Here is a 16,068-nt window from a genome sequence, read left to right as displayed (position 1 = left end):
TTGTACACATGTAATAGTCCAGCACCAGTTTAAGCAGAATGCACTGACTTCCAGCAAATTTCATCACAGTGTACATATGCACAGTATATATCAGCTTCTCCCATAGGAACACGTAAATCCTTCAGGCACAATGCATGCCAGAGGGAAAATAATWGAATATGCAGCAATTGGAAAGAGGATTTTAAGTACAGAGCTGTTTCAGATTCCAGCATAAAATGGTGGAAAATTGATGCATGCATCAAGTTCACAGAAAGGGGAGAAACCAACACTGACATGGATACGTCTGTGCTGAGGGCGGAACTTTCAAGTTCCTTTACATGCAACATAGGAATACTGTTAAAGGCATAACAAATACTGCCTCATTTCATTAATTCAAGATTTTTATTGCTCAAGCACACAAGGAAACCAAACCAAAGCTCATCTTGGTTGAGTGCACATCCTAAATAAAAAGCTGTGATACAAAGGCACCTTTAACTCCTGCTGTGTTGAAAGACAGAGTGATGGTCCCCCACCGATTCCAGAAGAAAAGCAGTGAAGCGCTTTCCTTGGAAGGCAAGGAGCTGTGGGTTCTGAAAGGAATGAGGCATATTCCAGTTTCCCTCAGAAATATTTGAATATGGTGCTGACATCCRGAACAAGAGCAACATTTTTTAGAATTTCCTCTTCTGTGAATTACCCTACTGCATAGCACACCACTTAATTTTACACTTTTATTCTGAATACCATTTTAAGTATTAAGTCATTGTCAGGACTGAGGATGCAACACTGGAGTCTAGAAACCCAAAAGCCAACTGAAGCTAATGCTTTTGTAAGGAGATACTCAGAGAACTATCTCACACCAAAGAAGTTGCTAAAGTTGTATTTTACCAGAAATACATCCATTAATTCTAAGTGTTCACTGAGAATGGGCAAGAGAGAAATTTGCAACCAAGGGTGATACAAACTTGTTGTAAGACCACTTCATTAAAAAAAAAAAAAAAAAAAAAGGTTGAAATTACTTTGTATAATGCTAAGAAGTTATATTAACTGCAGAAAACTTGTGTGTCTTCTACACTACTAATGGAGGTAGTATTTCAACCATCTTTGTCTGTCTACACAGGAACCTTTTATCATAACTATATGGTCTTAAGGAATTCTTACCCTAAATATACTTCAACTGAAAGCATGTGTAAGAATTCTTCGCTGTTTACTTCAAACCATCAGACTCATTCCCACACTGGCATGTAAACATGACCTCCGGGAAGGGAGGGAAACAAAAACCAATGTTTTTGGCATACATATTTCTTTTAAAACAAACACACAAAGAAACAGTTTCTCTCCTAACCTCATGGCAACATAAACTACTTTATCAGTATTATTTTCTATGAGGCTTCATAGTATAATCTCTAAATGTCAAGACTTATCAGAATTGAATGGCAACAGTACTCAAATACTTCAAAAGCTCAACTTCAGCAAAAGGATGCATTATTCTATCAGTAATAAGAATATAGCACACTGTTTGATCCTTGGCATTTTCATTCATGTTGTGTTTACTGGAGTTTATATAAAATAAATAGATAAGACTGTGCAATCTGAGAGACATGTTAAAGTATTTCATTATAGGAGATCATAACTATACATATTCTGACAACACAAACATTTCACAAATGTGAAAATGCTACAAATGCCTTTATCATTGCAGGGTCAACAAATAAAAATAATAAAATTAAAAAAAAAAAMCAAAACAAACACAAAAATAACAAAAAAACCACCACTCACTACAGAATGGATTAAGCCAAGGAAACCAGCAGATTCGCATGATACACACTGTTCTTGCCGCTGGAGTGGTTAACACTCCACTATGCAACCCTTTCAATTCTTTTAATGTTTCCCAATACAATACTTACTCATTTTGTAACAAAATACTTAATAATAAATATGCAGGAAACTGAACAAGCTAAAAAAACTCAGTAAAAAAACAACTGAAAGTATTTAACTGGATGCAGGATTCAGACAACTGAAGTGTTACAAAAAGAAAAAGACTGGAGAAAAGACTGTTAATCACAACAGAGTAAGCAAAACACTAAGCACAATGAAGTTTTTCCTAAATCAAACCAGCTCTCAATTAGACTTCACCATTTAGTTGAGCTTCTCTGAAAATCTAAGCCTAAGTTGCCATCTAGAGATAATAAAAACCTGATTTAAATGGTAAAAAAAAAGCAAATCTTGCCATAGGACACAAAACAATTCCCCATGTGCACGGATTATTATCTGTACTTCACAAAAAAAGAACATGCCCAAGCAGAACCTATTTTTAGCTCTGTATTTAAATTAACATCTTGCCTTGCTAATGTRTAAAATGTTTGTTCCCCCTCTTTGTGCAGTAATAGATGCAGAGAGATGCTAAAAAAGTTTGCTTTCTTTCTATAGTCAAGGCAGAGGATTTATTTTCTAGGAATAAATTAGGCTACACAAGTACTGCTGCTTTTAAAGGCAAAATAAAAAATCAACTGAAGAAAGAAACCCCAAACCCWACCCAACATCAGTCTAACAACTAACATATCAGTTACAGAACATGGGCTGATTTGACAACATGAAACACTGATAATCTGCTAACACCAAGTACTGCAGAATTTGAAAAAGGAGACAGTTTAGGGAGATGTGTGCCCCTCTTCATCCACCCTTCACAAATCCTAGAGCTCCCAGGCAATCCAAACTTGTTTTAAGCAGGATCAACTGGCACAAGCAGCCCTTCATGGTAAAAGCTGCACTCTCCTTTTTAAGTTCTCACAGAGAGCAGAATCCCAATCCTCACTTTTTCAAAGTTTGGGAGACTCTCTGAACAATACACACAGCCACTTGGCCCTGCTCTCACTTTGCAGGAGAGGAAGGAGAGGCAGCATGCCCCCTTCCAGCTCTTCACTTCTCCATACTCAGGAAGAGTGGCCCTACAAAAGAGAGGTGTAAGACTGGCACTGTAACTATCAAAGTATTACTTCACTGTCAATACACCACTTTGTTCTGGCACACATGCAGAACCAGACAGTGCACAACTGATGGATGAGCCACAGCCTTCCCTGGCACCTACACAGCTTTCTGCTCCACTTCCAAGTTACACTCTGGAAACAAACAGCAAACAAACCGAAAGAGAGGGGGCAAAAAAAAAAAAAAAAAAAAAAAAAAAAAAAAAACAAAACAAACCACAAACCTCAGTTTTCTGTGTTCCTTCTGATTCTCTATTAAGAAGGAAAGTGTTCAGGAACTTGAATCCACTGCAGGTGTACCACATCTTTACTGCATGTCCTGCTTCTTTTGTTAACACTAAGTGCTGCAATGAGCTGAACAAATTCACTATCAATCTGTCATCTGCTTCAGTGTGGGAGCACAACACCTTGACAAGTTTCTTTTAATGTGCTCTTTTTTTTTTTTTGTTCTGTCTTAATTCTATACACACTTGTAGTATTTGTATGAAACAGACTATGCACCGTTACAAGCTTGTTTCCATTAAAGTCCCAAGCGTCTCACAAAGAAAAGGCTGAGTAGGTTTCACTTCATACTAATTGCAGACTTAAGTTTCCTCACCAAAATGAGGCAATGGCACATGGCACATGTGTACAGCAGGCAGCAGCTAACAGCTCCCCCATCTTCTCACAGCTCTTTTATAGCCTCCTCTCACAGGAGGGAGGTTGGCTGCCAACCACGGCCAGGAGACAGACACTGTGCTCAGAGCCTGCACTACTGTTGRTGCAGGTCAGAGTCTCCCGCCAAGCTGCCGTGCCAGCTGCACTTAGAGACGTCTGCTTTGTGTTGTGGGACCACCTTTAGGTATGTGCACTCTATTTCTTTTAAGATGCAAAGAAAAAAATATGTCTAAATAATAATAAAAAGCTGAACTCAAAACATGAACACTCCAAGAAAGCACCTAATGTATTTCAGCCCCATTGAAATTGGCATTCATTCCATGAGACCAGACTCCACCTTGTTCAAAATAAAACACTAAGSCCTGAAACATACATACCCTGGGCCTCAGGTCATCAAGCTCATAGGGTTTTGTCTATAGATCAGCTCCATGCTGCTTGCTAATGTAGTCAAAAACCAGGAGAATTTTCACCCTGTCATTCTACCCCCTTCCTAAGGGCATTAAGTGAAAAATAAAGCAGAGTAGAATTACCACTGAGTGCTAACAAGAGCTTTCCCACTATGAAAGCCCACCTATTTCCTGWACATGAATTTCAGAAGTTTTATTTACATATTACTGTAGCAAGCACAGCAAAAGCAAGCTTCTCAAGCTTTCAATTTTTCAACTCAGAATTGTTTAAAAACCACATTAAAGAATAGGTTAAAAAGGACTAATGTATAGGTCAGTCACATGGGGTCAAAGTAGTTTGTATCTTTAAAACTCAGGCATTAAATTTTGATTTAGACATACTTTGAAGGAGATTGATACTGGTTTTACTGAGATGATGATCTTAGAATGAGGAGAAACAACATTTGGGGACAGTATGTTATAGTTAGGCTTTGTATACACCATGTAAATAAACAGAACTTGGTAAAACTCAAAGCCACAAAGCTGATGAAGCACAAGCCTCAGGAATTGTGACCAGAAAACCTCCAAGAAGCACAGCTGAAAACATTTGAAGTACTCAGTTTCAGTGATCAAAAGTACAACTCTCCTGGATACCACCACTCGTAAGAGCTGAAACAGAAAAAGAGTAGATTCTGATCAACCAATACTAAAATATTTAGTGATACAGAGTTTTGCATCTAAACTGGAACACCCACGTATGCTCTAAGTTTCCAGGTCTGGATCCTAACCCTATTTCAGAACAAGACCCAAGCATGCAGTATATTTCCCTCACCTTCCACAAAAAAAAAAATCAGAACAAGATAGAAGCAACTTAAGGCACACTCCATTCAGATGGTAGAACCACTGGTAACACTGTCAAGCACCCGTGTCCTGAAGGAGGCAGAAAGCTGAAGCACGCTAGCTCAGCCACAGCAAGAAATGTAGCTCAGGAAGTTTAGGGATCAGGTAGCTCAAATGGAACAGCAGTGCACCAGCAGAGGCCAAGCAGATGCAGAAACTGAACAAAGGGGACCCTTCCTCAGGGCAAGTATTCACACAACCTCCTCCTCTCCTGCCTCTACAGCAGCAATTATCTRCTGTTGTGTATTTTCTTATTCTGAAAAATAAATTAAACCTCTATAGCATCTTTATTTAATGTTGAGTCAGGCAGGGTTTTTTTTTTAAAGAGATTAGCAAAATAATATTTTAGTGCAAAGAAAAAAGACAACAGACTCTTTTCTCATTTTCTGATCACCTTCCCAAGGTGCCCAAACACCTAAGACAGTTCATGATCAAACTCTTAAGAATTCAGTCCAGTTCCAACACCAAAACACCATCCCTCTGCCATGCACACACACAACACCTTCAGCTAACACAGACTTAAGACCCTTTTTATCTTAATTGACAATGATAGCATACATGCATTCTGCATAGACAGCAATTCCTCTCCCTATAGGAGATTTACTCTAAATCTGTTCCAGTAAAATCCACGTCCTCACCTCTTTGCCCTGTGAGCCTTTCTTACACCTTTGGAGCAAAGAACTCATGCCATTAAAAACTGCCAGCTTTCTTCTTCCTGTTTTTTTAGCCATCCAGTTAAAATTGAGAGCACTCACAAAAAAAAATTACTATTACCATTTCAGACAAAACATATTATACATTTTACAAGGGKTTTACTATTGTAATAAGGTGGTTCTTCTAATTTATCTTTTTAAGATATCAGATTCAACATACAATAGGTAATTTTAATTTTCTCTTACATTCCCAACATGAAAAACAGCTCCTTGTACCATTAAGCAAACAAAACCAGGAGAGAAGAGCATACTTTGCAGAAGTAGTTTTAACTAACAGAAATTTAGTAGTAACGAAGTAGGAGACAAGAGATTTCAACAGTGTAAATACGCAGCTGGGTGGTGGGAACTCCTGATTTCTAGTACAGGCCTTCCTAAGAGTTTGTTACAACTTGTTCAAGACCACATTTAATCTACGGTTTAATTTCCATAAATGAAATTATTAAACCCCCACACTCTAAGCTTTACTTGCCTTACAGACATATTACAGAGATAATTAATTAATGTTTCTATAAAGCTCTGTTATGCAACAAGTACTAACAAAATGTGGTGTCTCCAGTCTTGGTGGTATCTTATTACTGTTAATCTTGCACAGATTATAATCTATGATAACTATGACTGGAAGACAATCCTTGTCCTAAACCCTTTCACATCCTTCTAACCTTCCAAGATGTTTACTCCTGCGGTTCAATTTTCCCCACCTTTGTCTTTATCCAAAGGTGGATGTTCTGAAAGCTTCAAAAAGGTTGGTTTTGATTGTTAGACATCATATGCCCAGCATAAAGCAATTCTGAATACTTTTAACATGAGTRTTATAATTTCATCTTTTTAATTAGAATTATGCAGCACTTCACAATTTAAGTCACGCTGAGTTTGAAAACAGTTCTTAAAACAATATAAAACTGAAATATTAGGGAAAACCCTACATGCCTAAACTGGACAGACAGAAGCTCACCTTCTGAGGACTGTCAAGCATCCAAGAGAACATGAATAAATGTAAACACGACAGGCAGTTCAGCTTGAGACTGAAATTGAAATAAAAGGACTGGCAAAGTCCCCTTGCCTCTTCAGTCCAGATGCTGCCCTCTGACCTGCACAGAAACATTTCAAACACCCCCTGTTGCTGCTGCTGGGGGAAAAGCCATGCGGCTGCCACTGCTCCCAGCCAGACTGCCACCCGCTTGGTCGGAAGTCACCCAAGGGAACGGCAGCCACGGCCTCACACGTGAGAAAGTAGGGCMAGCAAAGAGAAGGGAAAGCAGCCTGGCTGCAAGGCCATACTCCTCTGTTCACCCCCTCTTTCTGTGGGTTCCAGGCAGGCCTATTCACACAGGTGCAGCAGAGCAGAAACACATGCTGCTTGTTCCAGCCTGGGATTACACCTGAGCTAATAAACCTCGCTGATCAGAGCTGGCACTCAGCACGCTGGCTCTGGAAGCATGATGCAGACAAATGGAAGTTGGCTCTGGAAAGAGCCAGTATGGGTCTGGGGTTTATTAGCTCAGGCTTTGCACCATGCAAAAGAATAAAATCTGGCCCTAGAGATTAAATAGCTTATTAAAGTGATACTGAGCCTGAACTAATAAACCCTGACAGAATCAAACTGACTTTGCATCAAGTCAGTTCAGGTGTGCCAGCACCTGCGGGATAATTAATCCACTACTGCAACAAGCTACACAAAACCAACGGAGCCCATTATCTCAATTTTAAAAAAAAAAAATCACTTAATTTTACTGGAAACAAAGAGGTTAACTATTGTTCATTTACAGAGTTTCTTTTCTTCTGAAAGGAACATCAGGAGCTTCCAGAAAAGGTGATATCTGGCTTTTATGACTATGAGATGAATCTTCCATAGCTGAATCAAGTCAATGCTATCTCATGCTTTGCCTAAGCTACAAAACAGACAACTTCAGTGCATTTAGTGCTCCCTGTGGCCTGCCAAGAGAGGGGTGAAATTGAGAAAATCCAAGCCAAGTGTCTTATACCACTGCTAGGAAGTATTAGAGTAGCATCAGAGCAGAGAGTAAAAATATTTTATAATGCTAAGGAGAGCTTAATATCAAAGGCACAAAACAAGAAAGGTCAGGGAGAAAATCCCTCCAACTTTCTTTCTTTTAACTCTGTCTTTTCTACTCCATTCCTCCAACTACTGTACAAGCTAATGAGGTAATTAATKGATTTAAATTAACTTCTACATATATATCCCACAAAAATCCAGATGTCTGACTTACTGAAGTCTCCTTACTGAAGACTCCAAAAATTAAAAGGAATCAAAAAAAATGAATGATAATCAGAGAAGTGGAAAAGAGAAAACTTAAAGCACAAAGAGCAAAGAAAATTACTTAAGCTACAAATAGAAGCACAGAAACTAGCTTAATTTACAAACAAAAAAGTCACCTGGAACTAAAAGCTGCTACAAGACAGAGAAAAAGCCATAAAAAAGAACATTGGRTTTTGCTCAAAATAACAAAAATAAAACTGCTTGACAATAGCACAATTAAAACACATTTTTCACTTACTCTCTTGAAATCACTATGAGTTTTTTTCATTGTGATTAGTCTTTAACTAAGGCAGGTGTTTATTAAGCTCTGCAGTTAGCCTCAAAATGCCACTATAAGCTGAAGGAAATCCTTCTAGTACTTTTAAGGTTTAAGCAAAGAAATTGACTAATCTCACAAAGCAGCATTTGAAAATGTTAACATAGAAGAGTATTCTAAATGCATGACTAAATTGGTAGGGAAATTGTGAAGTTTTGTTTTTAACTACTGTCATAAAGTCTTTGCTTCTTAGCAACAGGTCCATGCAGGTCAAAGATACTTGACCTTAGTCAGGATTACAAAAGTGATTGCTCCCTATTGTGAAAAATCCCACACAAGGACAAAAGCCACTAAAGAAAAAAAATCTTGAAAGCACTGTTTACTCCAACTCTCTCAGGGATAGTGATGTGTCCAGCTGAAYTACAGCAATATTCCATGATCTGCCCAATCTCATTGATACTGACAGGAGTTTGCTTTAGACATATGCCATTCCAGTCTTTCCTGATCTWATGACATCACTCCAGTTTAAGCAKTTGCAATCATTCTGAATCTTGCCTWAAGTAGCAGAAATTCTTCCGCATGARAAAGGACAGCCGGAGTATAGCAGGATTGACTCAAGCAGTGTTATTTTATGCACACATTTTGCGTTTCTGGTTATCCCAGTAAAGGTACATCAAGTACAACAAGTACCTTTGCCAAACCTACTTCTTTCACATTGTTCAGTGTTTCAAAAATTTCATGCCCTAAGCATGGGATCATCACGCGGCCTACTGGTGAAGCGTGAGTAGTGGTGGGGAATGGGTGGGGCCATTCCTTGTTCCCCACCTGTGCTCCTCTGGTGGATTCTTTACCCTGTTAAGCCCCCCATTCTAAGAGCTCCTAAAAACCAAGCACTAATGCGTAGCAGATGTTCACACACACACAAAAAAACAGCCTTCCCAAAGCTCTCTCCAACCATGTCACTACCTGTGCTGAGAATAAATGTAAGAGGCACCCACTGATGGACGGATTAAAGAACGGAACGAGTGTTACATCTGTTCTGTAGCTCAGCCAGCAGCTCCTTGCATCCACCCTCTCGCCAGGTGCCAGCGCGGTCCCCCCGGCTCCCACCCCATCCCCTCCCCGACCGCACGGTTACTCACGTTTAATGCACCTCTGGGAGCCCGTGGCCTTGCTCCAGCCGTGGCAGCACTGCCCCCCGCACACATTGACCCTGCGGGAACAGCAAACAAGGACCAGTGTCCGGCAGGGCACACCCGGCCAGCCCCGCTCACCATCCCAAATCGGGCCGCGGGGCGGGAGCTGGGCCGGGGAGACAAAAGGCGGGAAGAATTAAACCTCCYGATTAAACTCGACGCCTCATCCCGAGCGCGGGGCCCGCCGCGGACTCTTGGGATGGGGGGAGCTGGCCCAGCGCCCGGCCTCAGGTGCCGCGGCGAAGCACGGCGGGTGTTGGGSGCCCGCGGCGGGCGAGCGGCCAGCCGGGCACCGGCGCCGGGCAGGTAACGCCGCGATGCCCCTGGAGCCCGGCACGGCCCCCCCGCCCTCTGCTCGCTCCCGAGGGGGCAACAGATGCCGCGACAAAGGTGCTGGAAGCGGTGGGGAGCTGCGGTRGTGGAGCGGGGGACGTGCGGGACGGGAGGGCGCCTTACCCCGGCAGCGGCGGCWGCTGGTGCTTCTGGCGGAGGGGCAGGGCGGCGCTGCTGTTGCCGTGGGGGCCCGGCGGCGCCTTGGGCCGCGGGCCGAAGCGGGCCGGCTTGGCGAAGGAGGAGGTGTGAGCGGCGGAGTTGGGGTGGACCTGGCCGGCGGGGCCCAAGCGGAGCTGGACGCCCGCGCTGCCCGGTTTGCTCATCCGCCGGGTCCGCTCCGGGGGGCCGCCGCCGCCGTAGCGCGTGTTCAGCTGCACATTGAAGGTGCGCTGCTGCTGCTGCTGCTGCTGCTCCCCCCCGAGGAGGGTCGGGCGCTGCTGCCGGCTGCCGGACGAGCCCCCCCGGCCGGGCTGCAGGACGTACGTGATCCTCCTTAGCCTGCTCTTTTCGGAGGCTGCGAGCCCTGGTGACAAAAGTGCACAGGCAGCGAGGAGGAGAAGGGGGAAGCCCCATCTGATCCGACCCATTTCCACAGCGGGAGCCCCTGCAGCCGGCGAACTTCGCGGACCCGTGGAGCGAGGGTTTCCTCCCCGCCAAAGGACTCGTGTGTGTGAGACCTGCGCCCGGGGCGCGGATCCCTCCTCCTCTCGCTGCCCCCCAACCTGCTCCGGGCGGGGGGAAGAAGGAAAAAAGCCTCAGGATCCTCCCGCCCGCCCCCCAAACTTGTAGGAAAGTTCAGCAAACACTTCGCCCCGTGGAGCATGAAAACATCGTTGGAAGAAAGGAAGCGGCGGGTGCGAGCCGAAATGCGAGCCGGAGCGGGAAGGGAGGAGGAGCAGCAGGGGAAGGGTGTTTGCTGGAGGGGGGTGGTCGCAATGGAGAGCAGATGTCTCGGTTGCCGGAGCTGCCAGGGGTCTGCGTGCGTGTGCAAGAAACAGCTCTCGAGCCGGTGCGGGCTGTTCCGAAGCCCCTCTTTTAAGAGTTTCTCGGCGAGTGAGCGTGTGCGGAGGGGAGGGGGCGGGCGGTGGGTGCCCCTGCCCCGGTGCCGGCCTGTTCCGAAGCCCCTCTTTTAAGAGTTTCTCGGCGAGTGAGCGTGTGCGGAGGGGAGGGGGCGGGCGGTGGGTGCCCCTGCCCCGGTGCCGGCCCTGCGCAGCCAATCTGGGGCCGCCTGACGTCAGGGGCGCTCCCGGGGCGCGGGGAAGGGGCCGCGGCCGGGGCCAGGTGACCGCGGGCCGGGAGCGCGGCGGATCCCGGCTCCCGAGGGCTCCGCAGCTTGCGCCGCTAAGCGAGCCTCCAAAGTACCTGTTTTAACCTAGGGGCGCCGACTCTGCCTGCCAGGGACACAGCCCGCAGTGTACCTATGCTTCGGCAGTGTACCTGTGCTTCGGCAATAGCCGAGCATTTCTGTTCTGTTGTGATGGAGGTGAGGCTTTAAAGCCCCAGGAGCGCTACATTCGTTCTTCACTCTGTAGGTGCGAGCTCGATGAAAGCACTAACACGCGTTAAAGGTAAGCGCATTCCTCCGTCTCAGCCTGACGAGAGACAGAGGTTGCTCTTAACAGAATCTTAGCAGGAATAGAAAGGACCATATTCTTCCTTGCTTTCCTTTATGTTCGTAAAGCAGTGCATATTAGTAAAGAATGAAWTGCAAACCACAACTATACACTCGTAATTAATACATAAGCAAAATTGCCCACGTTTTTCTGCAGTGTCTTAACCAATCTCACCCTTTAGCAATGTAAACAAAAAAAAGTTCACTAAATAACCTGAAGGCTACATCTTTTAAAATACTCAGAAGCTGATGTGTCTGAGCTCTTTCCAAGAAACTTCGTGGAGAATCAGTTTGCAAATCCAATAGCTTGGAATTCAGGTCTTCCTCCCAGGGTTCTCCTCTGCTCTTTTCCAAAGCTTTAAGGACACTGACCCCGGCTCCAAACTGACGAGATTTTGCTCTTAAATGCTCTTGGCACAGCTACACAGCCGGCATGGGGAGCAGGAGGGTTTTACATTGACTCGATTCTAGGCAAGAGTCAGTGTCAGGAGCAAAACGGTCCCTTCCTCCTTAGTTCTCATCTATTTAAAACTGCTCAAAAATAAATAGATGTTTTAAATAGATGAGAGTTTGGAGCTTGCTAGAGTCACAGTGTAAGGGATCCACATCAGTGTTAAAGGCATCTGCTCCCGTGCCTCCAGTGGTCTGAATTGAAACCCMGTGTTTGAAAAGGAAATGCTACAAATACTTGGGTATACTGAATCCACAGTGGGTTAAATGAGAATGACACTCGGTGGTGCTCCAGAGAAAAACAGATAAAGCCTAAAAGTTTCAGAGCCCCAGTTTGAAGTTAACCAGGAAGTTAACTGAGACCAGTGACTCTTCTCATAGCAAACATACACATCTGTTGTTTTTTTAATTTGGAAAACATTCATAGCAAGTGAACTGTTCGGCCTTCCAAAGGCTAATTATTGTGAATGCTAACTATGCTAAACGTTTTTACGGTATTTAGGGAACAAAAAATACCTTGACACCCGAGTGGGGAGGTGAAGACTGAGTAAGCAGGGGGAAACTGATGTGGTACTCAGGATTGTTGCTGTGCACWAGGCTGCTGTCCTTCAGAAGTTTTCAGGAATGAGATCACAACTCCATGTGTGGCTGTGTTTGTTGAACAGAGGGCAAAAACTGCATCATTCCACAGCAGCAGCCAGTTGCTTTTAAGAAAAATGAGGTTCAAGTCATGTCAGCCACGGGAAATGTGGGGTATTACTGGCTACTGTACAGCAAATGGTAAGGAGCCTCAAGGGAAATGTATCCACAAAGGTRGATGCCTCGCATAGAAATACCAAGGTTTAAAAACATTATTGAAAAAGTATTTAGTATTATCTGAAATTAATTGCTTTAAGTCTAGCACTCCTCACAAATTTAYATGGCAGATCTGATTTTCAGTGGTCTTTTTTTTTTCTCTTCTAGCAAGGAAAGCCCTGCTTTTTTTTTCCATTTGTCTGCCAGCTGGTTTTGCTTCCTCCCTCCCTCTCTCCTCCTCCCCCTCCTCCCCTCCTCCTCCTCCACAAGGCTGGAGGGTCTTGGATGCCAGGAACCAGGTTTGACTGCTGTAACACATCAGGTTGGCCACAGAAGTTTTAACAGCCTACAAGAGAACTTCAGTGAACTACCACTGCAGATTAAAGCTCAGCTCAAAACTTCTTCACATGTAGAAGTTTCTGCTTCCAAAGGACAAAAAGTGCGTCCAGCACCAAATAGCCAGATGCTGGCATTTTAAAATCAAGCCAGGTAGCTACTAAAGTTCTGAGGATTCTTTAGTAAATGGTGTCACTGCTTATGGGAAACCTGCTCTGGCTGCCTCCCCACCTCTTGTGGGAAAGACACCGACTTGAGTTAGCAGTGACAAACAGGAATTAATATCKCACACCACCTCTCAGGCACACCCCTCTTTTGAAGAAGAGTTGGGAAAGTATTTTGCACTGTTTCTGTTCTTGTCCCCTGTGGTTTTGACTAAAGGGTGGACATAAGGAAACATAAAGTTCCTCCGTCTGCACACCACCCACCAGAGGGGCAGACCTCTGCATGCTCTGCTCTGAGGGTGAGGTTGTGCCTGAGAAGGGTAGAACTGGTTGCAGGACAGATGCAGGAGGCAGAGCTGCTGCCTGATGAGATGGCAGGATTGCTTCAAGGTTTAAAGGCTTAACGAATAGGGGAGAAGCCAGTTTGAGAGTGTGAGCATCTACAACAAGAACCAAAAGAGCATTATTCAAACCAAAATAAAAGTAAGAACTAAACTGCGGTGTATGTTTTTGTTGAAGTCTCCTGACTTTGGGGTCTGTCCTRTGACTTGAATAAGGAAGGACAATTGTTTTGAGCTGTCAAAGCTGGCAGCACTCAGACCTCCACCGTTCTTTCCATCAAATACCTGTTGCTCCGTGTCTCATGGAGGATGTGTTTGGGGCATAGGCTCACAGGGCAACACAGACACCTCTGCAGGACACTTCAGTGAAGACACACAGTGATGCTGAGGATGACATTATCTGGGCATGGCTGATGACCAAGCCAGCCCGATGTRTCACAGTGCCACTGTATCTCCCTGTGACTTGGTGTCCACATTAGCCAGGCGGTAAGCTGAATGATCAGCAATGCATGGTTGAGCTATGGGGCCAGTAAATGGCCCTGGTGGTCTTGTAGATCCACCAGGCAGCAAGTCTTGGCCTGTAAGGAAAGCTGGGTTGGGAGCACACAGCACTAGAGTTTGACAAGGCTGAATGCTGTGTTTAGCCTCAATTTTAGCTATAGGAMTTTAACAGTACTGTAGCTCCATTAGCTTCAGTAATATTACTCCAAACTTCTTTTGAGCTAAAGGAGGAAAAGCAGTCTGTAATTTCTTGTAAGCTGAGAATCAGCTGGAGACCTATATTTGCTTTTTTTYCTTTTCTGAACTATACAATTATCTGCAAAAAAAGTGCTGTATTTTGCAGGCTAAATTATACCTTTAGCCATAGCTCTGTACAGGTAACATGACTCTAATTTKGAGAGTATTTCTTTTGAACAAAAGAAAACAGCTTAGTCCCACAGTCACCAGAGTAAGGAAAAAAGTAATTGGTGTTTATTATGCCACTAAAGTATTTGGCACATGTGACTCTTAAGGCAGAGTTCTGTGATTTGCAGAGTAAGACCATGTATCATTTCTGCATGCTGTATTTCAAGCAGAACTGTGCCTTCCAATCCTGACTGTTGCTGGTTCTTTTAGGCAGAAACTGTAATTACTCCATGGTTTGCACTAATATCCTGAGGCCTCAACTGTTCCTGAGYGTTACCACAGTATCAATATCCTTAATTAATGTTTCACGAAAGGACAAGTCCTGCTCACTCATGTATGCAGGCACTTACATTCACTTCCAAGGAACTCAGATAGACTAGGTCTGGATGGATGTGCGAGGCCTTGGAAGGAAGCAGCTTAGCTTTGCTGTACCCATTCGCTACTGGTGCCCTTCCTTGTGATTTGGAGATCTATCATCATCATACTTGGCACAGCCCAGTAATTCTAGACTCTGACTATATTACCTTGGGTAAACAACATTCTGCCTCTCCCTCCTTGGATTTGCTGAATCCAAGATGCATGAATGTGCCTTCCCCAGCACCTTCTCTGAGAGAAGTCATCATCTCCCAGGGCCACTCTCCCACTGCCACTGCACTCAGGGCTCTGCTGCATCAGGCACTGCACACACAGGCCAGGCAATACATCCTACCAGCTCTTCTGGCTCTAGCCTCACAGTCTGGAAGCAGATTAGCTTTTCAGGGGCAAAGRAATTTTATGATGAGCTTGGCCTATGATATGAATTCATATCTTGGAGCAGTATAGATCCCGTGTGGCACTCAGTTTCTGAAGCAGACAGATTAGTGTGCAGAGATCCCAAACGCACAAGTCTGGATGGGAAAAGAAAATAAAGTAATGATAGAGGGGAGGAGGGGTCACCTCTCCCACTCAGACTACTAGCAAAAGAGATTGCAATAAGGAGGATTTTTTCTTGCATGAAGTCACACTGAAAGTTGGATTCATCTGGCAAAAGTCTGACACCCGTCTGTCACTACTGACCACCACCACATTCAGCAAAATACACACTTAAGGCAAGTAGGCTTCTTTATAAGCTGCTGGCAATAGCTGTAATAAAAAAAAAGTTGTATGCATTTGTGTAGTCTTGAATTCCATTTTCCCAAACTAGCAGAAATTGAATTTGTATAGTCTTGAATTCCATTTTCCCTTCTAGAAAATCTGTCAGTTTCACAGTCATCCTCACACATACAAAATAAGTGACTTAGAAATACAAGATTTTTCTCATGATATGAAAATCTCCACAGTGTGCTGTTGCAATCATGCTTCCCCTCAAAGAAATAAATATATCTTGTCTACAAAACAATTTAAATATCTATAGAACTTTTTTTATTGCACTATTCTTTGCAATTGTTTCTTTATGCAAGAAGAAGAATACAATTGTTTGTTTCTTCTTTTCTTCCTCTTTCTTCTCCTGTGTACACTAAAAATAATTATACTGCAGAGGAAATTAGGTGGAAAGGACCACAAAAATAAGAAAATACATGCAATTATTTCACTTTACCTTAGGAGAAGACATGTTTAAACTAACATATTCTTCACAAAAGCAAAGTAAATATTATAACTAATACTTGAAAACTCTCACAGTGTGACTACATCCTATGCCAAGAATACTAACCTCTACAAAAATAAACTTCAGCAGTGGACCCTGATTTTTCACTCTTGCACTGTGTGCTGCTCAGACTTATGAATGCTCAAGGAAAAWGAGTC

The 16,068-nt window shown here is 43.7% G+C and overlaps 1 protein-coding gene across 6 annotated transcripts in view; it reads right to left on the bottom strand.

Moving 5' to 3' along the window:
• LTBP1 (latent transforming growth factor beta binding protein 1) overlaps positions 1-10,755 on the bottom strand; it is a 191,281-nt gene extending 180,526 nt beyond the window's left edge. For 4 of the 6 annotated variants that reach the window (XM_057369961.1, XM_057369977.1, XM_057369970.1 and 1 more), the window contains exons 1-2: positions 9,806-10,755; positions 9,296-9,366 (exon numbers count right to left, since the gene is read on the bottom strand). In XM_057369961.1, the coding sequence (XP_057225944.1) occupies positions 9,296-9,366; positions 9,806-10,269 (535 nt within the window). In that variant the 5' untranslated portion in view covers positions 10,270-10,755. The remainder of the gene's footprint in view (positions 1-9,295; positions 9,367-9,805) is intronic. The other 2 variants (XM_057369985.1, XM_057370002.1) reach the window with 1 other exon arrangement.
• Between the last annotated feature and the right edge of the window lie 5,313 nt (positions 10,756-16,068).

This window comes from Malurus melanocephalus, unplaced genomic scaffold, assembly GCF_030028575.1.
Source record: "Malurus melanocephalus ecotype Western Australia unplaced genomic scaffold, MMel_1.1 scaffold_5, whole genome shotgun sequence".
In the NCBI taxonomy this organism is placed as follows: Eukaryota; Metazoa; Chordata; class Aves; order Passeriformes; family Maluridae; genus Malurus; species Malurus melanocephalus.
The sequence above is the reverse complement of the archived record's forward strand: the minus strand, read 5'-3'. Positions and strand labels throughout refer to the sequence as shown.